This window comes from Canis lupus, chromosome 26, assembly GCF_011100685.1.
Source record: "Canis lupus familiaris isolate Mischka breed German Shepherd chromosome 26, alternate assembly UU_Cfam_GSD_1.0, whole genome shotgun sequence".
Lineage (NCBI taxonomy): Eukaryota > Metazoa > Chordata > Mammalia > Carnivora > Canidae > Canis > Canis lupus.
The window spans coordinates 16099603-16126208 of NC_049247.1; the positions used below are offsets into that span (position 1 = coordinate 16099603).

Here is a 26606-nt window from a genome sequence, read left to right on the forward strand (position 1 = left end):
TTGCAAATGGGCTTTCATCTTTGGCATCACCTCCAATGGACTGATGATGGCTGTCAAGTGACATGTCAAAAAAGCTTCTGAAGCCATTTCAGGACCAAGAGGAAAGATTTCAGAGAAATATCCATTAGCAAAGTCTGCCTGGGGCAGGGATGAAGAGATCAATGGAACAAAGGCTGGGAATTTGGGCTCCATGACATAAAAAACTTCCCAACTCTGAGACTGTGATTCTGGCCGCATTTACAAGTCTCTATACCTAATGAAGAGGACACTTGAGTTAATTTCAGAAAGAAAACAAATGAGCAAATACAAAAAAATAAAGAAAGAAAAACCAAGAAATAGACATATAGAAGTCTCCATAGACTTCTCTATGGAGAACAAATTGATGGTTACCAGAGAGGAGGTGAATGGGAGAAATAGGGGATGGTGATTGAAGAGTACACTTATGATAAAACATACACACTATATCTTGACTTCAAGATGTGTTATAATCAGATGATCTGGTAATGAAATAAGCATAGACATGCAGATGGCTTTGTGACAAAGGTGTCAAGAAAATCTAATGAAAAAAATAGTCTTTTCAACATGGCACTGGAATAACAGGATAGCTCTGAAAAATAGTGAACCTCTACTCTCACACCATACATAAAAAGTAATTCAAAATACATCCTAGGCCTACATATAAAAGCTCAAACTATAAAACTTCTAGGAGTGCAAAGAGAAGAAAATATCTTCAACTTTAGGATAAGCATAGATTTCTTAAATAGGACACAGAAAATACAAACCATTTTTTAAAACTGATAAATTTGACTTCATAAAAAGGAAAAACATTTGCTCTTTGAAAAATACTGTTTTAAAAGACAAGGCAAACTACAGACTGGGTGAAAGATTCACCATACATACATCTGGCAAAATGTTATTATGAAGAAATCTTTAAAAACTTTACTCAGAAGTAACTACCCAAAAGATTTGAACTTACACTTCCCAAAAGAAGATAAATGAATGACAAACACATGAAAAGATGTTTATCCTTCATTATTAAAGAAATGCAAATTAAAGTCACAATGTGATACTGTAATACACACACTAGAAAGGGCAATCAATACAAACAAAGCATTGTGGGGTTGAAACTGCTGTTGGGCATAGCAAAATGGAGCCATTTTGCTACACTCAACCATTTTGTTGGGTGTAGCATTTTGTTACAAACATACATGTGACCCAGCAATTCTCCTCCTGAAGGAATGAAAATATTATCCACACAAAGATTTACACACAAGTTTTCAGAGCAGAATTGTTTATAATAACTAAAAACTAGAAACTATTTAAAGGTTCATCAACAGGTGAATAGATAAATTATGGAATATCCATACAACAAATTACTGCTTAGCAATAAAAAGGAATGAGCTGCTAGTACATTCACCAGCATGGATAGTTCACAAAAGCATACTTAACCAAAGAATCCATGGGTGCCTGGGTGGCTCAGTTGGTTAAACATTGGGCTCCATGCTCGACTCGGAGTCTGCTTGAGATTCTCTCTCTCCTTCTCTCTCTCCTCCTTCCCCTCCCCCCATTCGCACACTCTCTCTCTAAATCTTTTTAAAAATTTTTTAAAAAAATAAAGAATCCAGATACAAGAGTATATATAGTATGACTCCACTTCTAGGAAATTCTAGAAAAGAAAGTTATCAGTAGTGACAAAGAGCAGATCGGTGGGTACCTGGGGCCAGGGTCAGAAGGTATCAGCTAGAAGGGAACTTTTTTAGATGATAAAAATGTTTTACATTTTCACTGTGATGATGATTAATCAGGTGTTTACATCAAAAATCATTTTAAAAAAAGAGAACACTCAGGTTAAGTCTTGGTCACATGCTTATAAAGTGTACACCACAACCAAGGATCCTAACCACATTCTGGACAATAAGTATCATTCTCTGTTTCATAATGGTTTCAGCTGTCAGCAAAATCTGCCTCAAACTCAGTGTCAGCCAGATGTCTGTGCTCAAAAATCTATCTGTGAGGTGCAGACTGAGAAGCTAGAAATGTTCTTATGTCGTTTAGAAGTGAGAAAGAGGGGACTGAATCAGGATCCCAGCGTGCTATTCCAAGCCTTGTCACTGACTCACCATGTAACCTTGGACCAAAGTATTGAGCTGTCAGAACCAACTCTCTTTCCTCAGAAGGAAAATAGGACAGGCAAGATCATTGATTATTTCTGTTCTGTTTCCAACATGTGCCTAAAGCGGGGACATTGCCTATTCATTCCAGATAAAAGACCATCATTCTCTACTTGACCACCAAGTAGATTTAAAAAATTTTTATTACAGTGTTCTTAATGCTGCCTTTCGTGAACTTCCCGTGTAGATACAATTAATTTTATTTTTAAAATCTTTACCGTGATACAACATACATAAAGTTTACCTTTCTAACCATTTTTCAGTGTACAGTTCACTAGCAGTAAAGACCATCACATTGTTAGGCAACCATCACCACCATCCATCTCCAGAACTCCCAGCCATTTTTTTCAAAGTATCATTCTGTAAAATATTTCATAATCACCTGCAAAATTTTCATCACACTTTTCAAAGTCAATAACTTAGCACTATTCTTTCTATCAGCAGAGCTCTTTGGAAGGGATCATATAATAAAACCTCAACTAACCAGAACAGGTTATCCAGTTAACTGAACTATCAGGCTCCCCATGGTTAAATAGAACACTCTTGAGATTTGTTTCTCATTAAATACCTCTATAAAGTATATTTGTCCTAGTTGGTCAATTCTAATGAACAAAGCAGAATCATTAGTGATTCACCATGTAGGGAGGGAGTTGGTTGGGAGCGGGAAATAGTCATCAACTTAAAGAGAGATTTTCAGAATTCTGTTAAAAGGGCCAGGAAATAATATGAGGGATGGGTTCGGAGATCAATTTGAGCTGTTCATTCTATATCTCAAAGGCAGGGCAAAGTTTTTGTAATTGAATTAAATGAATGTTCAAAGTCTTCATGAAGTTTAGTCCTCAGCATAAATCTGATCAAGTCCCTGCCCTGTGCATGAAGTTAATTTGTGTAGATATACTATCAGCCTGAAAACTTAATGTACTTTAGATATTAACTCTAAAAGAACAATTTAATGCAATATTCAGTCACCCGTATATTTAATAAACTTCCATTTGGCACATATTCATCTGTGCTCAACATTCTTTTAAGCATCTTGTGAGAGGATACAAGTGACAAAGACCCCCTGGGCTTCACGACACATTCCTTGGACATGTTAAATACCTTCAAAAAAGTAATAAGTGACCACCTTACTGTTCCTCGGAAATTCAAACTTTGAAATTTGAATGTCTAATCTGGATCTAACCACCCAAACACAACAAATTTTCACCTTCAGAATCCCCCCTGGCTCTATTTCTTAGATATCTTACACTCACCTCTTCCAGAAGCCTCTGTTTGAGCTCTCGTTCAGTCTCCAGTTTCTGCTGTAAACTTCGGGCGTTCATTTCAAGCATGGCATGTTTCTTCTCCAGGTCATTGAGCTGGGCATTTGGAAAAATTGGCCATGACATCATATTTAGGAATGTTAGATGCTAATGACTTATGAAAATACCCACAAACCTTCACATTAAAAAAATCAAGGTCTGAAGATCAGAATATAAATTTTTTTTTCAAAAAAACAAAACAAATAAATACTGTTTTCTAGGGGTGCTTGGGTTGGCTCAGTCAGTGGAGCATCTGCCTTTGGCTTGGTCCTGGAATAGGGCCCTACATTCAGCAAGAAGTCTGCTTCTCCCTCTCCCTCTGCTCCTCCCCAACTTGTACTCACTCTTACACGGCGTGCTCACTCTCTCGAATAAATAAAATCTTTCAATAAATAAATAAATATTGTTTTCTAAAAGTATATCACAAAGGACCATGTCACTGGTAAGACATATAGGAATATGATTACTTCTAAGGCATGGGTCACATAAAAAGTTATGACAAGTTCTTTTTTTTTTTTTTTTTTTTTTTTTTAGTTATGACAAGTTCTAAGACAAGGATGATCACTTTGGCCAAATTTAATTAAATAATCAAATGCTGAATGCTTACTATTTACACAGTAATATATTGGAGCTCTTAGGATGAAAGAATGGACAAACTCTCTTAAGAATCTTACTAAAGTCACAAACGCAGAGAATAGCCCATAACTATACATATACACAAACAATGATTGCTTTGTCACATAATATTTTTGATAAGGGGATAGGAGAAGAGAAATTCTTCCTGAATTTACCAGTTGTGAAGAAAAGATTATGTCAATGTCTGGAGTCCAGAGGTTTTTGTTTTATTTTTTTTTTAGTAAGCTCCACCCCAGCGTGGAGCCCACAATGGGGCTTAAACTCACCACTAGGAGATCAAGACCTGAGCTAAGATCAAGAGTTGGATGCTTTAACCAACTGAGCCAACCAGATGCCCCAATGTCTGGAGTCTTAAAGGATGAGCATAACTTTACTACAGAATAAGAACAATCAAATAAAAAAAAATATTCAAGTTAAACACAAAAGGATTCATTTACTTCTATATAATATATTCAGTTTCCTCATGAGTAAAAAGAAAAGAAATAGTAAGCCAGTATCAAAGAATTCCAGAGTGTTCCTGAGTGGCAAACTCTAGCCTTAAATCCAATAATTTTGGGCAGCCCCGATGGCCCAGCGGTTTGGCACTGCCTTCAGTCCAGGATTTGATCCTGGGGACCCAGGGTTAAGTCCCACATCAGGCTTCCTGCGTGGAACCTGCTTCTCCCTCTGCCAGTGTCTCCGCCTCTCTCTCTCTCTCTCTATCTCTCTCTGTGTCTGTCTTGAATAAATAAAATCTTTTTTAAAAATCCAATAATTTTATTTCTATAAGAAAATAATCATGGATATCCATAAAGATTTCTATTTATCACAGTGTTATTTATAACACCATGGCAAAAAACTGAAAGAAGCTCAAAGTTCCAACACAAGTAGAATGATTAAAATAGGTCCCTCTGTGTTGTTTGGGGTTTTTTTTTTAGAACTATATGTTCAAAAAACATTCAGTAACTGAGGAAAAGCCCTTAGTTCTATGTAGTTTTTTTTTAAAGACTGAAAGCTGTTTACATAGTAAGAATCTAAATTTATAAAAATGTGGGGTGCCTGGGTGGCTCAGTTGGCTAAGCATCTGCCTTCAGCTCAGGTTTGATCTCAGGGTCCTGGGATCAAACCCCATATCAGGTTCCCTTCTCAGCAGGGACTTTGTTTTCTCCCTCTCCCTCTGTGATCTCTCTTGCTCTTGCTCTCTCTCAAGTAAATAAGAGTCTAAAATATAATAATAAATTTATAAAATTGTGTGTGTGTATGCACAAACATATCATGCAAAGAAAATATCACAAATTCACTACTAGAACAGAGATAGATTGCCAGTCATCTTTTCCTTTTCTATAGCTTCTAGATCTGTCACTATGACCCCATATAATTACTTTTATAATTATGAAATAACAAAGAATTATACAAAATATGAAATTCAGATTCTTGCTTTATTTTATATGTGTGTTTTTGTGTGCGTAAAGAAGTGCATCCGTGTGTGTGTGTGTGTGTGTGTATGAGCCTGGGTATATACATGAAATTTCTTTGATCTTCATTCTTGTTTTTTGTAACACTTGGGGCATCTATTTGAAATCTCTTTCCAGACTTAGATAAATCTCCAGAACACGGGTACATCATTCTGCAAACATAACATGGCATGCCACAGGACAGGACATGTATATTTCCAATGTAAATAAAATATTGAGGACTCAAGTGGCCATCAGACTCTCTTGTGCCCTTGGCCTTGGAGAGAGGCTGAGCTGCCTATGAGTGCAGCAATGGAAGGAGCATTAGTCCTTGCCACTGAATACATCCCAAGAATGCTAGACATTAAATCTAGCAACCAATCCAGAAATTAAGTCTAGAAATCAGGTGCCAGAAAACCAGAGAGCTGTGTGCTGAGACCAAAATCCAGACCTCAGAGCCCCGGACAGGCAGATATTAAGAAGTTACCAGCAGACGGTGACACACCAGTCCCTACCACAACTCCCACACTATCGCCAACCAAGGGTGTCCCATTGCAGAGCCTAATCCTATGGCTTTACAGGACTGAGTAAATACATGTTCATGAAATATGCTGACCATGGATTGCACCTGAATTTGGGTTGAGCATGCCTTCTAAAAGAAGATAAAGATGTTCTCCTAAAAGGCAGAAGGAATGGGCACTGACCTTATCAGAGAGGCTCTCAGCTTTCAGCTTCTGTTCTTTGAGGGCCTGCTGCAGAGCAAGAATCTCAGCCTTGTGCTCCTTCACCGCCAGCTCTACCACCTGGCGTGATTCTGTGATCCGCTGGTCGGCCCTCGCTCTGTGGGAAAAGCACAGGCCCATTTCAAAAGCCCCACCATCACCAATCTAGGAAAAGTAAGTGGGCCCATCTCTAACTCCCATAAGCAACCAAACAGGCTACAGGGTGGAGAGATGCCCAACCTGGATTCCTACTTTCAAATTATGTCTTGCTTTCTGATTGCTTACAGAGCAAAGATTTGACCCACTTTAGACCATGGGTAAAAATACTCTTAATAGGTAATGTTCCTGTGAGTACTCACTTGGAAAGGCTGAAGGGGAAAAGGCAATTTTCCAAAAGCAACTAGATTGAATAGGATATAGCAAGACTGTCACTGCCTCCCATGGGACTGGAAATGGAAATGGGTCCCCCTGAAGGACCACAGGTGTAGAGGACCACAAGAGGCTCCAATCAAACAAACATTTCCTCTCCTTAAAGTATATGCAGTAAGTTAAGTGCTGGGGATGCTCATTTGGAAACTGAAACCCGAATCTGATGAATTTATCTATAAATAAGGTTAGAGAATAGAAAAAACTAGAAGCAAGATAGAAAAATTGCTGCCCTTCCCCATTTAGGTCTTTTGCTACTTCCATACCTGGGCTTATAGTCTCCTCTACTGGCTGCTGCTCTCCTCCCCCTATCTTACTCGGCCTTCAAGGATAAACTCAAAAGGCCATGCCCTCCATAAAAACTTGGTCAATTTCTCCTTTTACAAGGAAGCTCTCCTTGCTCTGTATCCAAAGCATACATATACTCCTCTCCTGGCACACCCCACTCACTATTTAAGGTGGTAAATACCCGAATGCATAATTCATCATCTCCATGTGACTTGCCTCTTGAGCACAAGAATTAAGAATTATATTTTACTCATCTTGGTATCCCACGTAACACCAAAATAGGGGGTTGGTGGGTAAGAAAGGAAAAGCCAAGATCTTTCACAACTGTCCCTGAAAGTATACATGAAATGTCTTCCTAAGCACAGCCCATAATTATACCTTCCATGTGTAGTTGTGTGTTTCTTGATGCTGAAGCTAGCTTCCGACCCTCAAATTGGTCTCTGAGGGATTCTAGAAACAGCTCAGATAGGAGCTGTACTCAAGGGCAGAAGGGAAGGGGATTGTGTGAAAGCAACCAGAATATACCATGAGGACTCAGGAGAAAGAAGAACAGGAGGTCTTAAACCAGCAGCCCCTCACATCAGCAAATACCCTGAGTGGGAGGATATCCAAAAAATGAGTATTTCTACCAGTGTCTTTTGAAATTTAAGGATTCTCATCTTTTGCCTCCAATCTTTTCTCATTTAACTGATTTAGCACACATTAAACACCCAACACATATGGTTGAGTCTACTGTGGTCAAGTAAATGTGGGAACATACCAAAATGAGTCTGACAGTGTCCAACTAAATGAGACACATTTCTATGTACAGTTTATCTCACTGAAGGAGTTCTGAGTATCCCAGGAAGGTCAATTTCAGAGGAAGGTGGTATAAGTGAGGTGACAAAGGATGGATATAACTCAGCTGTACACACATGAAGCCATGGGCTAACTCTGGCATGCAAGGTACCTTTGGGCACACTCAAAAACAGGACCCATTCTTCAAGACCAGTTATCTCTATCTGTTGGTAAACTGTCATAATATACCCATTTTGTTAGAAAAAAAACACTTGCCCACAAGAGCGATAGAACTGTCATAATCAATCTTTGCATCTACCATGTCTTCAGTGTGAACGGCACCCCCTAGAGGTAGGAAGTATACTAGGATGACCAACCCATTCTAGTTTGCCCAAAAGTCTCCCCGTCTTAGCACCAAATGTATTGTATTCTAGAGATTCCTCTCAGCCCTGGGCAAGCTGGGACCATTGGTCACTCCGTTCATAATGCTCAGGTGACCCTGGTGAAGACACCTATCACTGGCTTTCTACAAACAGAAAGTCCCACCTGCTCTGCTTCTCAGTGTCCAGCATTCTCTGTAACTCTCGAACCCGACACTCAAATTGGGACTTCTCGTCACCAAGGACACTCCTCCATGCCTCCCACTGCCGCTCTTTTTCCAGCAGCTCATCATTCAGGGCCTCCAGGTCCATGACCTGTTCTTCCAGCATCGTGCAAGTAGTCTTCAGCGCCTCCATCGTCTGCAAATCAGTACCACTGAGTTGTGCCTTGTATCAAATGAGGATTTCCTAGATGTTACTTTTGTTGGATCAGTGTCAGAAAAGCACAAGTTTCTAACTACAATCTGAAATATGGTATATCTTCTTCTACAGACCCAGGGAACCAGACAAAAATGGATAAAGGGCAATTTCTGCCACCATCTTAAAGGCAGAACCCAAAGCAAGGCAGGGGGAAGAGACTACACTTAAAAATGGCTCACACTAGACTTCCAGACCATTCTATTTTACTTTCACGCTTTTTAAAATCAAAATTAAGAGAACACACTTTGAAAAGTTACTTTTCCAAACCCCCAAGCCCTCAAAACATAGACATGGTAATGAAACAGAGCCCATTTAATGGATCCCTTAGGAGAGGTATACCAGGTACTTGCTCTAAAATCTAAAGGAATCAAAGTGTACCAGGGATCTCTGACACTGTTTACTATCCTTACTTGCTTCTGGCTGGTGAGCTGCATCTCCCTCTCTGTAATCTCACGGCGGAGATGGTCCACTTCACTCCGTAGCTGTACTATCTCATCGTTGGCACCGGAAGCCTCGTCGAGTTGTTTGGACAAATAGAAATTTTGGTTGTTGAGCTCAGCGTTGTCCTCAGTCAGCTGGTTTAGCTGCTCCTCCAGGTCTGTGATTACCTAAAAGAGGAAAGGGACCTCGCTCTATATCAAGCAAGTCATTTTGAAATAAGACACTGCTTCTAGAGCCATTGATTTTAGAACCTACGTGACACTGGCAATCGATGTGCCACTCACTTTTGCTTATCCAACCCTGGCATCCAAAGCCAAGCTCCCATGCCTGTCCACTTAGCACTAACACACACATACTATGATGGAAAAAGAAAAGTCTCTGATTTTTTCTAACTTGGGGTCCATCTAGAAGATATGGCAAAAGCAAATCAATCAAAAGTGATGTCATGTGGAAGGGGCCACTTTAAATGAGATCAAGTTAACGGACAATTATATGATGTGGAAAATGCAAGCCGAGGAAAGGCATCTAACAGACCAGTGTCACAATCAGCTAATGAAGCTACTAAGCCCATGGCACCATTCACAGGACATCAGAAGCAGAGATAGTCTTAGAAAGCGAAATAAAGTTCTTATCAAGAAGGACTGACTGCGAAGGACACTAAGAGTTATTTTAACATCTCAGCAATAAATTTAATTTCATGCAACAAAAGAAAAAAATTTAAAGGAAGCTTAGAATAACCCTGAAAATACTGTACTGTGGCATCACTTTAATGGTTTTTATTATACCATTAGCTCTCAAAAAATGAAAGGGCATGTATATGAAATTGTCATTTTATTGAGAGAGATTTAATCTGGCTTTGCTACATTATTTCCCTTATTTCCCTGCTCAGTGGCAGAATGACTTCGATTTCAGTGCATTTAGCTTCCCTATTCTCTTTGCTGAGGTTCAGTATCAGCACTTGCAGAGAGCTTTTGTATATAATACTTTCGAAGTTTAAGGGAAATTTTCTAATAATAGTTGGAATGAGGCACACAGGCAGTATATTAAATTTTATGTAACAAAAAGAAGTATATTAAAAGGAAATGCCTTGAAGCCTACGGTTTATTAATTGATTCCAACTTCCAAACCTAGAGTAGACTTAGTTTATGAAATGTTGCCACTGTTTCCATGACTAATTCCCTATTTTAGCCCCCTTTGATTATCAATTTAAAAAAATCTTCCCAGGCACACAGAATTAAAGAACATCAATTTAGCACATTTGTTCAGTGTGGCTCAGAAAACAGAGCTCTTTGTTTTGTTAACTGAGCTGATAAGCTTTTAATGTATTAAGTGGTCTAGTAATTTGTATTTTAATGTCAAAAACCCTGTTAATTCCTAACATATTGGTTTGGGGTGCACTGTCAGCTATAAGATGGAGAATAAAGGTAGTGTGGTTAGGTCCTTAGCCAGATCTCTTCTTTATCAGGGAAAAGTGGGGAAATGGGAAAAAAAAAAAAAAAAAAAAAAAAACCTGCAAATTTGTTGTTCTACTGGGCAGTTACACCTCAAAAGGATCCCTGGATCACCCTTCTGGTGACATGGTTAAATCTCCTAAAACCAGAAACAATGAAAAAACAATGCCCAGTAGTTCAACTGGTCTCTGTCTTCTATGTAGTAAACCCATTCCTTAAGATGGCTCTCATCCTAGACTGTAAATGCCTCCATTTAACTATGATGCTTCCTTCCAATTTCTCTGCACCACTCCTCCTCCAAAAAAAACAGAGGCAAGCCAGCCTGGTAACTATACTCTCAAATGGAGTCTGTAACCCCAAATAAAGCCATCTTGAACTTTGCAGGGTTGGGCTCACCATCCGTGAAACAGAGGTTAATAATATATTTACTACTTCCTCTGTTTCTATTTTTTTTTTTGTTTTGAATTTTCTTGCATACTTCTCTACCTTCATGTAGCCTGTGAAATACAAGGAAAAAAATTATTGACCAAGACAATGCTTCATTTTAAAGATTATAATGATGCCTCTTGCAGAGCAAAGAGACTACAGAAAATCTGCTCACATAAGAATATACACGTTGCCAAAATAATTTGCTCACCACTTGAAGATGTACCTAAGTCCTTGGGCTCCCACTCCCTTTCTCCGATTTGTGGGAAAACTGCAATTTATTTTTTTTAAACTGCAATTTATTATTAACCCATTTCTGCTAACTCTTCTCCTTTCAAAATAGATGATAAAATGCTAAGGAAGAAATATTTGAAAAGCTCAATGAAGTGCCAAGTTTATGACTCTCATTTCAGTTGAGATGGGCCCACTGGAGTGGGAAGCATTCTTCTATTTCCCTATTCTCATCCAATTTTAAAGGGGTCTCACATCTCTGATTTCTACTTACAGTTTATGATTGTTAGTTCTATATTTTATCCTATTTTGCCCAATTGTCAAGAGGAGGTTTATGTGTTTGTGTGAAGCACCCAAACACTCATTAGAGCATTTTAACTCATTCAGACCTTTTATACATTCTTTCTGCCCAAGTCATAACATATATTTAACTTGTGACTCTATTTTAAGGGGCTGGAGTTGTGGTGGTTAGTATTAGACACATCCACATACACATTATTGAGTTTACAGATACTGAACTGACTTGGGACATAGGCAGAAAATCAGTGGTCTCCAAGGTTTAAAAAAAAAAAATTTTTTTTTTAAGTATTTTGATAGGCAATCTGTGATTTTGAACCAGGTAATGTGCAAGGAGAATTCTTAGTTCTTCCATGAGTCCATGAGTGTATTCTCTCTATATCAAGAGCAAATGATCTGTTTACTATAAGTCTGTTAACCTTTCAACCCTGAGGATATAAGTTAAAAAAGAGAAACTGAAAGGCTGACTCCATCTTAGCAGTGAGAAGAGGAGAGAGACAGCTTCCTGACACAGGGCCAAGAGTCTTCTTATAATGCTGTTTTTGCAGATAAGAGATCATGATGCAGTTCTAAGAGAAAATAAGGATATAAAAAGTGATCTACACTCAGTGTCCAAGAAGAAAAAGAGAGAGAGCAAGAGAGAGGTCTCTATTTGGAGTTATCTGTTGCCTTTCAAGCAAACCTCATAGTTCTGAGCAAGAACTGTTTACCTCTCATACTTAATGAGAAGACCAGAAGAGAGAATGCTACTAGGTAAATGTTCAATAGCATGCTGAGGGTGAAGAAACCAGTCAGATAATGAGCATCAGGCTAAAAAGACACAGGGCTAAAGTCCTACTGGAATGTCTGGTTCCGTTTTGAAGGCTGAAGTCCTACTGGAATGTCTGGTTCCTTCTTGAAGGTAGTTATTTGCATATTATTTATTTTTAATCTTATAGCTGACAGATTGATTCATAATTAAAACTGTGTCATATGTTTGCCCACCAACTCCCCTCCAAAACAGACTTAGGTAGAGTTTTAAGTGCCAGATTGGATCAAATACTTTTTTTAAATCTCATCAAAATATAGAAATGGTCTGAGCTGGAAAATCTTACTGTTCATAAGCTTTTGAAAAGCTGCTAACTGGGAGCTCCTATCAGCTGAGTTATTACAGGAGTTCCCACCAGTAATAAAGATGACATTTCCTTGCAGAGACAATCTCAGCACCAGTAAGAGAGAAGCATCCATCATGTCCTTCTGAAGTGTCTTTAAAGCAGCCTTTGAACTTGAAAAAGTGTAACGGAGATCTATTGCTGCCAAATGTGCTACAAGCAGTGATTTTCAAACTTTTTAAAGGGGCAGACCATTTTCTAAACAAAAGATGATCTCATAAAGCCAATATACTATGAATAGTAGCCAATACTGTTTAGCACTTTCTATGGACCAGGCCCTGTATAATCACTTGGATGTAGCATCTACTTCTTGCAGGACACCCATGATGTAGGCATTAGCACCAAATTTCTGATTCTGTGACTTAGTGTTTCTTAAGTTTTACTGTTTCCGAAATGTGAATGTGTATTACAACTAAGCAGCTGTCTCTCTGCCCTCACCAAGCCCCCAAAGAGCAGCTATTAAATGAATTATGCATCTTATAATTGACAATATACTGGAATGGGGAATATACAATGTCAGTGCCACTTTACGGGTAAACTGTTGAGGCTTGAGAGTTTAACATAACACAGGTTACAGAGGCTACATTCGAATCAGAACCCAGTCTGATTCCAGAACACATGGTTGGACACTAGCAACCCAGCTGTTATAGATGAAGTGTGTGTGTGTGTGTGGGGGGGGGGGGGGGTGTCACTCTTTCAGGTTCCCCCTCCCATTGGGAGAGTTCCCAAGGCTTCTCCACAGATACCAGAAGTAAAAAGCTAGGATTAGAAGTCACTGCTCCAGAAAAAAAGCAAATGTGAGGGATCAAGAGAATATAAAATTTACTTTACTTTAATATCTATTAAAAAAAAATTCCTTGGGGTGCCTGGGTGGCTCAGTTAAGTGTCTGCTTCAGCTCAGGTCAGCTCAGGTCGTGATCCCAGGGTCCTGAGATGGAGCTCCACATTCGGCTCCCTGCTCAGAAGGGAGTCTGCTTCTCCCTCTCCCTCTGCCCCTCCCCCTGCACATGCTCTGCTCTCTCTTGCTCACTCTCTCAAATAAATAAATAAAATCTATTTTAAAAAAACAAAACAATCCTCTAATTTTTAAAATCTGGGTGAGGGAGGATTACAAAGGGGCACATGGAAACATTTGAGAGTAACAGATACACTCATTCGTTAACTTGATTGTCTTGCTGGCTTCACAGCTGTGTACACTTTCAAAACTCTTGAAGTTACCATACTCCAAACGTACTTCAATAAAACGATAAAAAAGTTTTTTTTTTAAAGTTCTTAGGAATATATCATGCATGCGTGCACGCACACACACACACACACATACACACATATATTCTCAATGGAATATTATTCAGCCGTGTACAAAGGAGGAGATTGTGCCATTTGCGACAACATGGATGGACCTAGAAGATATTAGGCTAAGTGAAATAAGTCAGATAGAGATAGACAAGCACCATATGATTTCACTTAGATGTGGAATCTAAAAAACAAAACAGGGCAGCCCAGGTGGCTCAGCGGTTTAGCGTCACCTTCAGTCCAGGACCTGATCCTGGAGACCCAGGATCAAGTCCCACATCAGGCTCCCTGTATGGAGCCTGCTTCTCCCTCTGCCTGCCTCTGCCTGTGTCTCTGCCTCGCTCTCTGTCTCTCATGGATAAATAAATAAAATCTAATATATATATATATATACATATATATATATATATATACACACACACACACACACACACACACACACACAGCAGACCCATAAATATAGAGACCTGATGGTTGCCAGAAGGGAGAGGGGTGGAAGGCTGGGTAAAGTAGAGGAAAGAGAGTGGGAGATACAGACTTCCAGTTCTGAGATGAATAAGTCACAGGGATGAAAAGCACAGCATAGGGAATATAGTCAATGATATTATAATAGCATTGTATGGTGACAGATGGTAACTATACTTGTGGTGAGCCTCGCATAATATATAGAGTTGTTGAATCACTATGCTATAGACCAAAAACTAATGTAATATTGTGTGTCAACTATACTTCAATTAAAAAAAAAAAAACCTGTTATGCCAAAAGACTAAAAAAAGAGAAAACTCCAGATGAAGGATTAACGATGTACACACTTAAAACATATCCAAGTTTATTTTAGGAAAAAATAGTAATATAAAAAAATCACCATCATAAAATGATCTATGTTTTATTCAGTGATCACTTATGAGCATGCATGTAACATAAGCAAATAACTCGTGCGTAAAATAAGAAACTGAGACAGTAAGAAACTTAAAAAGTAGGGGCACAAGAATATAGGAACAGAATGCATCAACTCCTCAAGGAATAGAGGCAGAACGAAGAAATAAGGAGATATTTGTGAGGCAGGCCTACCCCTGATGCAGCCATCAGCAATGGGAAATACCAAAATCTATCTGCCAGGTACCCACTAGAATCAAACAGAGGCATATTTCGTGACCTACTAGCTACTCCACTGTTGGGTATATGCTCTTCAGAAACAGGTGCTTAGAGCCACCAAAGGACTTGTGCAACAGTGCTTCCTGACAGCTGTGTTCCTAATGGCAGCAATTCAAATTCCATCAGCAGGAGAATAGATAAATGAACTCCAGTTCTACATGTCCACTGGCAACGCTACACCATAATTAATGAAAAGGAACACATTCTTGATGTTTTCAACCACACAGATGAACCCCATGGACAATTTAAGTTAAAAAAAAAAAAAAAAAAAAAAAAAAAAGCTAAGCTCAAGAGAGCACATCCTCTGTGATTCCATTTGTCTGAAGTTCAAGAACAGGCCAAACTGATTTCTGGTATTAGAACTGTGGCCACCCTTTGGGCAAAGGATGATGAAAAGAAGGGGACATGAGAGAGCCTGTTGGAGGCTAAAAAAAAAATGTTCTGGATCTTGAACTATGTTGTGGCTACACCATTGTCTATATGGTGTAAAAATTTCATTGGACTGTACCCATAAGATTAGTGCACTGTATGCATTTTACAGTGTGTTTTATACCTAAAATGGGGGGGGGGGGGAGGCACACACTCTTAAGACAACATCCCATTTATAGTAGGTAAAGAGTAAAGAAAGAGTTCATTATAAGACAATAAAATATGTATGTGGGGAGTACAGTGTGGTTGTTTCCAGAAATTCACAGATGCAAATAATACAAATGGAGACAAGTTCACTGAAGATCAAGAAGGTAATAAAGTGATGAAAGTACCAAAGAAAGGAGGTAGACCCACAAATAAGGACAACATCCTATCTCCTGAAGGAGCCTATTTCAATCCTTTGCTCCAATAGGAAACAGAATGAGCTTCTGCTGACCCTACCCTGTTACATAGCCCATGCATAATGCTTCTCTGCTCACCATTTACTTCTCTCCATATAAATGACATCTCCCAAAGAGCCACAGAGTTTTATTCTTCCCAGTAGTAAGTTAAAATTTCTAGGTCCACAGAACTTGCTGGACTTTCCTCTGCACAGCACCTGACTGGGACTAACATCTGGTTGGCACTAGCCTTGGAATCTTTACATTGGGGTGGGAGCTGCCCTGGCACTTGTGTTGCAGCTACTGAAGCCTATGCAGTGAGAATTATTTCCCCCACTCCAACTATCCTACCTCAAACATAAAGAATGGTTTAGAATTTTTAAAACTGATGAGAACCTAAGAAACTGGAGTTATCTGGGGCTCAGAAACTCCATGTCAGTTTGGCCACTGATTACTGCTTCAAGATGAAAGTTTATAATAACAAATCAGTCAGTTGATATTATAAGAGATGCTCTCTCTTCCCTCTCAGTTTTTAGTCTCATGTTATTTTAAGCAGCTTTAGGTTTAATACTCACAGTACAGCTGTTACGAAGGGCATCAAATTTGCGCTGGATTTCATCTCTATGTGCCTAAAAAGTAAGAAGTCGATTGTAAATTTTTCATAGTGTAGGATACAACTCTACATGCTATGGGTCAAATAAAGAAAAGAGCAATTGACCTAGAAAGCCAAGAATGCTGCTGAAGCCTCTCAAATATCTGGTTTTCAAAGAACTATTAAGTCATGTCCAACATCAGAAATTAAAGTTACAGAAATACATGATACTGTGTTAATAACACTTGACTACTTAGACCACACATGCATGTACAGACACTTAACATTTGTATTAATGCCCAGGGGGGCTTTGGAAGAAAAGAAAATTAAAGGAGGAAGTTTTTACTCTCGTTACTTTGTTTACTCCCCTTCTTAACCTTTGCCTCTTCCTTCCAGTTGACCCCTCCTTAGTCTACTCCCTGAGAGACACACACATGCAGGCAGATACATACACACACACACACACACACACACACACACACACACACACAAAGGACAACAGCCAAGACAAACTAGAGACTTTTTTTTGTCGTTAATCAAAAGCTGCTGAGATTCAGAAACCCCACATTGACCTTGAAATAAGCAGAAAGCCTTTCTCCAAGGTAGAATTACTCTGAAACAGCAGCATTTGTTTAGCTGGCACTCAAGGACTTTCTGAACACACGCAATACACCATACACTGTGGCGCAATATGGCATATGTGGAGTTACCACCATTCAGTGAGGGAGTCTAAAAAGTTGATGAGTGCATGATTACCAACAGTGACAAATGCTATGAAAGAAACAAACGAGGTGCAGGAAAAAAGGATAAGGGGGATAGAAAGGAACTTACTTAGATGGGGTAACCGAGGGCTTCTCTGAGGAGGTGACTTACATTGACACCTGTAAGATGATAAGGAACCAGCCATGCAAAGAACAGGAAAAGGCAGAGGGCAAAAGTCTTGAAGCAAGAAAGGGTTTGATACATTTGATAAACAAAAAAAGGCCTGAGTGGCTATTTAAACTTCAAGTTGTGACCCAAGAGCAAGCGTGACAAGTGGACTTCTTTTCTGTTTTTTGTTTTGTTTTGGTTTATTCCATGAAATGGAATAAACAGAATGGAACAGAAAACAATGGGATGTACTGTGGATAGTGAGGCACTGTCACTATCTTCTATTTCAAATACCGTAATTCATCAAATTTAGGATGCTATCAAGACATTGCCATTTTATGTGACATTAGGGAAAACAGGGTGCTATTGACTAAACTATGACATGTCCACATGTTTATATGTCCACATGACTGAAGAGTCATATACCAACTATAAGATGCCTCCTGATTTGAAATACCTTAGAATCAATGAAGAGGTGTGTGTGTGCACACGATTGTAAGGTAAATGTATTTTTGCTGGGTAGTAGTCAAATAATTTTTGGCTAAAGGAAAAAGTGGCCCAAGATTATGGTAGAGAGGCAGGCAGGGATCAAAAATCTTAAAGGGCCAGAATGGAGTTTGAGTTTCATTCAAAATACATTAACTGGAAGCCAATGGAGATTTTAAGAAGTAGAGTGAAATGACTCGACTGTCATTTTGTGGATGTTGTGAGGAAGAGCAGATAAAAATAGGATGAAGGTTGAAAGGAGTAGGGAAACTACTGAGGAGGTTGTTGCTGTCCTTCAATGAGGAGAAGATGGTGGCTTGGAGGAGGATGGTGGCAAAAGACTGAAAGAAGTGGACTGAAGTGAGATCTCCTTTGGAAGTACAGGTAGTAAGACTTGCTGATAGACATTGGGAAAGGAAAGGAAAAGGATGTCCTCACAGACCTTTACTTGAGGGACAGGGTAGACTGTAGCACCACAGCTTAGCTATGAAAGCCCAGAGAAGAATCTAATTTGAGGTAGAAATAAAAGTGGTCCTCTTAAAGAAAAACAAAAAACAAAAATAGTCTCCATCATGTCTATAAGACAGTTAAGTCAAAGATTTTAGAGCTGTGATATATTCCTTAGTACACCTATCTTGCCATAAATATTATAAATTTATAACAGCAGATAGACACTGCAGGAAAAAAATGAGCTTGAATATACAGCAATAGAAATTACCCAAAATGAAATACACAAAGAAAAACTTTTTAAAAAAATGAATGGAGTATCAATGTGCTGTCAGACAACTTTGAACAGCCTAATATACATGTAATTGGAGACCCTAGAAGAGGGCAGGGGTCAGACAGAAATAAAAACATTTGAAGAAATATGGCCACAGATTTTCCAAAGGTGATGAAAACCATAAACCCACAGATGCAAAAAGTTCAAAGAACCCCAAGCACAAGAAACACTAATTATGCTATCACATAATTATCAAACTGCTTCAAACCAGTAATAAAGAGAAAAAGCTTAAAGCCAGTCAGAGAAAAAAAGACAAGTTACATATAGAGAAACAAAGAGAAGACCAATTCCTTACCAGGGGGTAGGTGAAAAAAGGGGAGCAGAGGTGAAGCAAGGTAGAAGACAGTAGAGTAGTATCTTTAAAGAACTGAATTTAAAAAAAAAAAAAATCTGGCAACTTAAATTCTATACCCAGCACAAATATCCTTCAAAAATGAAGGGGAAATAAAAGACTTTTTCAAGTATAAAAAAGCTGAAGGAATTTGTCACTTACAGTCTAAGAAATGGTAAAGAAAGTCCTTCAGTCAGGCAGAAGGAAAGTGACAACCAGAAATATAAATCCACACAAAAGAATGAAAAGCACTGGGGAAAAGGTTTTTTTAAAAAGTTGCATAAAAGAGATTCATAAACAAAAATTTATTGAGAATCAACTCCCCACATAATTAGCTCATATTTTTTATGGACTAATCTATCAGGACATTATTTTTCCCCAAGATCAATCTGCTTTTATGCCCAGCAATAATACAAGAGATTTACTGATTTAATGGGGCATGAATAACACTTATCCAAAGTAGGACAATGGCATTATCACTGAAGTCAGATGGCAATCCTCTTTGAAGGTAAAATGCAATGAAGTGCCATCATTATGGCTTTTATTACTGACTGTGAATTATACACACAAAATGTAGAACTAATCCTGTTATGATGGCTGGAGCATCTATAAGCATTTAACAATTACTCAACTGATCTCCGCAAGAAAACGTCAAGAAATATGTTTTTTTTTATCTGCATTAAGAAATATGCTTTATGTTTCTTTCAAATAAGTTGTGAAATAAATGCACAAAAAAGCAAAAGGTCACATAATAGTGTGTATAAAGATAGTAAAATGCATAAGACAGTCTTTAGATTCTCTCAATGAAATACCTGAGTGTTAATTAGGTGTCAGGTGCTACAGGAATAAATATTTACACTCTTCAAAGGACTTTACGAGCTTTTACGAGCTTTTGTTCATGTGGATTATATTTATCTATCTTTACCACTTAAGAAAGGAAAATGGAGGGATTTTTTCCCCAAGTATTTATTCTTTCTTTTAAAATATTGCTCTTGCACCATCAGTGCAAATGTTCACACAATTAAAAATGCCAAATGACATCTTAGCATTATTATGAAAATAATTTGAATTTGGGGAACCCCCTAGGAATCCACCAATCCCACTTTGAGAACCCCTGACCTAAGGGTTAGGTGCCAATCAGGGAGAATGCACAGGCTGCAACCTGAAGCAGCACTCTTTTTGGGGATTACTCATGTCTTCATTAGTTTTAAAGCCAGTTATAAGAGGAAGAAAGAAAAGAGACTTATAATGCAGTCTTGATGAGAGAGAAGTATCTGCATAACTAGAGAAAGGAACCCAGTGTTTAGACGTCTGACCATCTTCTGGAATCTATGGTCAGGGTTCTAGAACACTCAGGCTTCCACACATCCATTCTTTTCCCTGTGAAGACAGGCACCAAGCAAGACTGTCACCTCACAGGTCCCAATTTTAGATCTTGCTTATCGTACCAATGGCTTGCTTATTAAATACAGAGATTGATATTTATGTAAAACAAATGAAAAGTATGCATTGACCCATGATTTTAACAAATTGAAGAGGATGACCTTGGGATCCCATGGTCACACTATGCTGGGAGAGCTCCTTTCATTGGTGTCTCTAGTTTTAGACTTTTGATTACTCAGCATTAGTCATTTAACCAAATCAGTAAAGAGTGTGATGACAGGGATATGAAGAGTGTGTCGTGGGGCCATGCTCGTGTATACAGAGCCTATGCTATGCTTCTACGCTGTGGCCCCCATTCGGAGTGAAACTTATATCTGCCTAAAGTATGTAGACTCAAATTCTCTTCCTTAGGTAAAGGGATGGAGTCTTAAATATCAAGTCAGGTGGAAAATTCTTTCTCCAAAAAGCATTGAAGCACCTTAAAAGCATGGCTTTTTGTTTCAGTATGACTCCTGTGGGCCTCCAGCTTGACTCATTCTTAGCTTTTGAAGGCCAGTGAATCTCCATGCAAACACAACTGATGGGAGTGGTAGCAAGAAAACATCATGGAGACCAACAAGTGGTTTCCCAAGGGACCCAGCCACGCTTCTTCAATGGAGAGTGTCAAATGAACTGTGCTTCATCTAATTTGCTCCAGTGGCAGAGGCCAGAGTAATTTCTCCCTTCCCTGGTTAGGAGGTGGTGGCCCCTGAAAATGAAGCAGTAATAGCCCATTTGACTATTCCCTTTTACTGATAAATCAGCCTGCTATGAAGTTCACAGACCTCCTAGGAGATCATTTTAGATCCAGCTGATTTAATGTGGCTGCTGCTTATGTGGGGCCTGAGCAATGAGACAAAGTCTGGGTACCACCCCTGTGGCCATTTCCTCTTTCTCTTGGAAAACAGTCTTCAGAACAAAGCCACTCAGGCAACAGCCACATACGGTCCAAAACCAGGGATATAATCCAAGGAAGGAGAGAGGAAAACCCACAGCCTCAAAACTGGACGAGGCAAGGTGATAGAGGATTTGGTTGCTGCATGATAGGCTACAAACAGCTGTGAGGTTTTTTTTCCTGCCATCACTTTGAAAAAGCCCTATTTTCCAAGGCATCTTCATCTGCAAGAGTGCTAGAGCCCTAGTTTCTAGACTTAGGGAGGTTTGTTTCTTTATTTTTTTCATAAGATGCTCTGAGGCAGTGATCTCATCTGACTAAATTAAGTCGTGACTTGCTGCTGTGAAGGCTTCCAGCAGCCATTAGACACAGCACATTCCAACAGGCAGCAATACAGGATTTAAAGACTAATTTCCCCACAGATAAACAGCAGTGACACATGCTCTATTTTATATCCTTCTCCTTCTGAATGGCCAGGATAAGATGCATAGCTACCACCACCCCTCCCAATTCCAACAGAGCAGTGAGATAAATGTGTCCTTCTCTCACGCTCCAAAGTAAAAGGATTTGAGGAAATAACAGGCCAATCTCCTGGGGAGAAATGGCTAAAGACACAATACTAGGCACATGGCAAGGACTCATTGAGTATACATTAGATCACTGATGTCTCCTTCTCCTTCTTTCAGAGTGTGGATGGTCTGGATGGTCTGGGGGTGGGGAAGATATTAATATACAAGGCATCCAATATAATAGTGGCTGAATTAGGTGCGTCCTTTAGCAGCTAAGAAATGTTATCTGGCTGGCTCTCGCCCCATCCACCCAATTCCAGAAAGCACATAGCCTTCTGGACATGCATTCTTTTATATTAATTTCATTCCTACCTCCATATTTTTCTTTTGTAGACTTATTTTCTCTTGCCCTTTTCTTTTTTTATCTTGTTGTACTGTTTTGTTTCAAAATGGATTCAGAGCAATTTGGAAGGATATAAGGCAGAGGATAAATAAAGAGATATCGTGACTGTTTCTTTTCCAAACCAAGTATTGGGGGCCCATGGTATATCACACAGTAAGTGTTCTCATTGAGACAATAGAAATTAAGGTTGCAATCAATATCTGACCTTGGCATAAGTCCTGGAAAATCTTGGATGCGCTTGCCCCATCTATATAGGAGTTACTCTATCCCCAGAGTCATGGAAGCTCCTGTGTCCTAGACTGGTCCATAAGGACCCTGGCACTAACAGATCATGTTCCCAATCTGTTTCAGATAATAGGCTTCCCAAAACCAACAATGGGAGGTAACTTCTAAGAATGAGATCAGTTGTTTTTTTTTAAACACATATATACTATTTTTGAGATGGGTAAATCATAAACAATGAATGTGTGTGGCCATCTGTGGAAGTAACCCCACACCAAAGACATACTTAGAGATGTTCCCTAGTGGAAATGAGAAGCATATTCAAGATGAATCAGAGTGAATAAGGTACCCACCAAGGTACCTTATTTTAGAAAACATGAAACCCAATCAGCTGCATTGTGCCCTGCCCATGAAGAGGGTACCCTGACCAGCAGGCATGACTGTGCCTATCCATTTGGCAAGTACACTGTGTTACTATTAGCAATGTATTTGCTTGGCTGATATTAGTCATTAAACTCATTTGGCTTTCTGTGCCAAGTCCAGGTCCACCGAGCAGTCTTCCAAGAGAAATGAGGTCTTTAAGTAGACTTCTCTGAAGGAGAAAAAAATGGGAAGATTAGTCACCCAGGGGATCCTAGTCAACTTGGTGCTTGTAATCTCTACTCTAAGTTGATAAGTTGGCATTTTATATGTAAGATTCTTGTCAGATTTGTTAGCCTGGGTCAGTCCCCATGAGAAGGATCAACGATGGGAAACTGATCCAAAAAGTCATATTTTTAGAGTTCCAGAAAGAACGAGGATCTAAATCCAGTGACACCCTGGCCTACCCGCCCCAAGTTCTACTTTCTGAGAACATTCTTCAGTTGAGTGAACTACTGTCTCAGAAAGAGCAGAGAAGCCATATCCCTCTTAGAGAAAAGAATCTCTCACTTAGAAGAATCTTTTCTATCCAGAACATACTAAATGCATACATAAGACTTGAAGCAGAATTTACAGCTTAAAAGAAAAAAAAAGTAACACCAACAAAGCTAACCAATACAAAAATAGAAATGTGGTAGAAAGACTAAATATAAGATTATTATTTCTTTTAATGATCACTGAAATAAGGTTATTATTTCTTTTAATGATCACTGAAAACTAAGTAGAAGATTCAGGTAAATGGACCTGGCTCAAATTTTAAATACACTGATGATTATTTTTGAAAGAGGGAAGATATATAAATAAAGGAGAGACTTTTTCAAGACTCAGGAAAGGTCAGATGTTAAACCAGCTGATCTAGTACACTAATTCTCATGAAGGAGAAGCTTATGTAAGTCAGTTCTCTGGCCATTAAGTATTTCTAGGGATTGCTTTTTCTCTCTTGGGATTTCTATGAGTGAGCAGATCTCAGTGCCACACTCTTCCTGGCTGAGCCCTGGACCAGCCTGAAGGTACCTGTTGCCCAGACCCACCGTGAGCGCCTGGATCTCTTCTTCTGCCTCTGCCGTCGTCTCTTCTAGTTCCGTCTTGGCCTGGCGAAGCTGGCTCTCCAGGGCTGCCCGGGCAGCCTGCAGGGCTGTCAGCTGGGACTCACGCTCTTGCAGGGAGAGCTGTAGCTCTGTGAGCTGGCGCTTCAGCTCTAGTTTCTGCTCCTCGTGCTCTAGACTGACCTAGGAGGGGCAAAGAGAAAGAGAGACACACACACACACATACACACCAATGCTCAGTTGACCCTAACTGCAGAGGATGCAACTTACTAGTCTAATTAACTGACCCTAACCAGCCAAGGTGCAACCTGCCATTCAACCTGCATCATAAACATGGTCATGAATTCAAATTCCCAGCACTCAACTGAGAAGGAGAAAACAGGTCTGCTATAAAACAGATCTGACTTTAGGAGTCTCAAAAATGACCAGGAGCAAGAACATGCAAGAGAATCTCTGTACAAACCAATCCACACTTACAAATATCCAAAGGCCTGGGGAAGCTTCAAAAGAAAAACCACACGAGAATCGCAAATGAAAATTAACACAATTACTCTTATTAGAAAAGCAGTTTGAAAGTAAATGGCTGTAAGTAACATTATATTGGTAACAAGGACTTCTTTACAATCAGGATAAAAGGACTTCTTTACAATCAGGATAAAAATAGAACAACAGAACTTAATTCTATTTATTTTTAAATATTCCTGCTCTGGAGCACCTGGGTGGCTCAGCTGGTCAGACAGACTCTTGGTTTCAGCTCAAGTCATAATTTCATGGGTCATGGGATCTAGCCCCTGGTCCAGCTCTGTGTTCAATGGGGAGTCTGCTTGAAGATTCTCTCCTTCTTCCCCTCTCCTCATGCTCACTCTTAAATAAATAAATAAATCTTTAAAAAAAATAATAATAAATACTCCTGCTCTGATTTGTTCTAATTAGGTAACCCACATCAATGTCACATAATGAAGTAATCATTCTTCTCTCCCCCTGCCCCTCTATCCTTCTATCCACTCAATGTTTCATTCATTCAAGAAAAACTTGGGATCCCGGGGTGGCGCAGCAGTTTGGCGCCTGCCTTTGGCCCAGGGCGCGATCCTGGAGACCCGGGATCGAATCCCACGTCGGGCTCCCGGTGCATGGAGCCTGCTTCTCCCTCTGCCTGTGTCTCTGCCTCTCTCTCTCTCTCTCTCTCTCTCTCTGTGTGACTATCATAAATAAATAAAAATTTTAAAAAAAGAAAAACTTAGCAACTTCCATATAAAAAGGAATATGAAGATGAAAGATAGTTTCTGCCCTTGAGTTGAAGGAAAAATGAAAACCAACCATTACCATATACGTGGTCAAGTATAATGGTCAGAATACATAGGGATACAGAGGGAACACAATGGAGGGTAAAGGAGGGTAAAACAACTCTGCATGTGTTTACTGAAGAATTTATAGGAGTCAAACCAGCAAATGGGAAAGAAAATTCAAAGTGGAGGAACCAAGACATCCAAAGGCATGGAGATGAGGGAGACCATGGCCTATCTACTGGCCTAACAAACACAGACAAGGTTGTCCTAGCAACCAGACCCTGTGCCAGTCATTGGAGATGTCAACCAAACAAAAGGTGCCTACTGCCCTCAGAAAGCCCACTAACAGGTACTGTCAACAGGTACACGTGATGACCTCAACATAGAAGGCTATGTGGACACAAAGGTGATGTTCCATCCAGCTTAGGAGGGTCAGAGAAGGGTCTCTGGAAAAGGTGACACCCAAGTCCCAAAAGCTGTAAGGGTGAAGAAAAGACTTATAAAAGATTAAACCTAGAGAAACAACAGGACTTGGTGGTTAATTTGAGGTGGGGGAAGAGATAAGGGACAGAAGATAATGCCCGAGCTTCGAGCCAGCTGAATTGCACAGGGACACCTCTGCAATTGCTATGCCAGGGAACACTAGGAAGTGCGAGAGGAAGAGACAGCTTAAGGAAAAAGATAAAAAGTTCAATGCTGAGGTGTTGATCTTGAGCAGTAAAGGAGACATACAGGCAGAGGTGTCTCAAGTCTACTGGGACAATGGGTCAGAGACTGATGAGAAAGGTCTAGATCTGTGGGCCCTTAGCCAGTCAGGAGCAGCTGAAGCCAAGGCTGTGCTCTCCCGCCAGCAAGGATGGTGGTCACATGACAGCAGCAAATGTAGTACTCACTTATAAGGTGCCAGGCACTCTTAGCTCATTCCATCTTCGTAACATTCCAGAGAGGGAGGCACCACAATCAACTCCACTGCACACACCAGCATGCTGTGGCACTGACAGACTCAGTGACCGAACAGATGCCACACAGCTGAACAGTGGCAGGGCTGGTTTCGAACCCAGGAAGTCCGGCTCGAGAGTCAACTACCTGCTGTTCGTCTTATTAAAAAGCCAGCAGTCAGAGCAGGCTGCCACTCTGCCAGCCAGCCCAAAAGCTCCCCTGAGGCCACTTGGCAGAACCAGGGGAGGCAGGTGACAGCAAGTCATGCGGGGGTGGGCAAGCAGGATGTCGTGCAACAACAGGGGGCCCCCAGAGCCCCGCACCTTTGCAACTCTGCACGCTTTGCTAGGAAAGAGCCTACAACTGCACATGCAGGGCACAGGAAGCCCAGGGGCCTCGAAGGTGAATCAAACCAGAGGCTGAGACGCCTCTGTCCCCAATCTCGGTAGCAGTAGGCAGCAAAGAGAGGTGGACCCACCTTGTTATATTTAAAGCTAAGCTCCAGAACTCCTGGGGAGTGTGACAGCCCTGAGCCTCTTACAAGCATTCTAACTTTCTCCTACCTTCCTTGACGGGCTAGCTGTACAGATTCAAGA

The 26606-nt window shown here is 39.9% G+C and overlaps 1 protein-coding gene across 12 annotated transcripts in view; it reads right to left on the reverse strand.

The window, feature by feature from the left end:
- CIT (citron rho-interacting serine/threonine kinase) overlaps positions 1 to 26606 on the reverse strand; it is a 165206-nt gene that overhangs the window by 31595 nt on the left and 107005 nt on the right. For 7 of the 12 annotated variants that reach the window (XM_038575284.1, XM_038575288.1, XM_038575286.1 and 4 more), the window contains 6 exons: positions 23771 to 23968; positions 16384 to 16437; positions 8965 to 9162; positions 8301 to 8521; positions 6246 to 6381; positions 3425 to 3529 (listed from right to left, as the gene is read on the reverse strand). In XM_038575284.1, the coding sequence (XP_038431212.1) occupies positions 3425 to 3529; positions 6246 to 6381; positions 8301 to 8521; positions 8965 to 9162; positions 16384 to 16437; positions 23771 to 23968 (912 nt within the window). The remainder of the gene's footprint in view (positions 1 to 3424; positions 3530 to 6245; positions 6382 to 8300; positions 8522 to 8964; positions 9163 to 16383; positions 16438 to 23770; positions 23969 to 26606) is intronic. The other 5 variants (XM_038575279.1, XM_038575287.1, XM_038575283.1 and 2 more) reach the window with 2 other exon arrangements.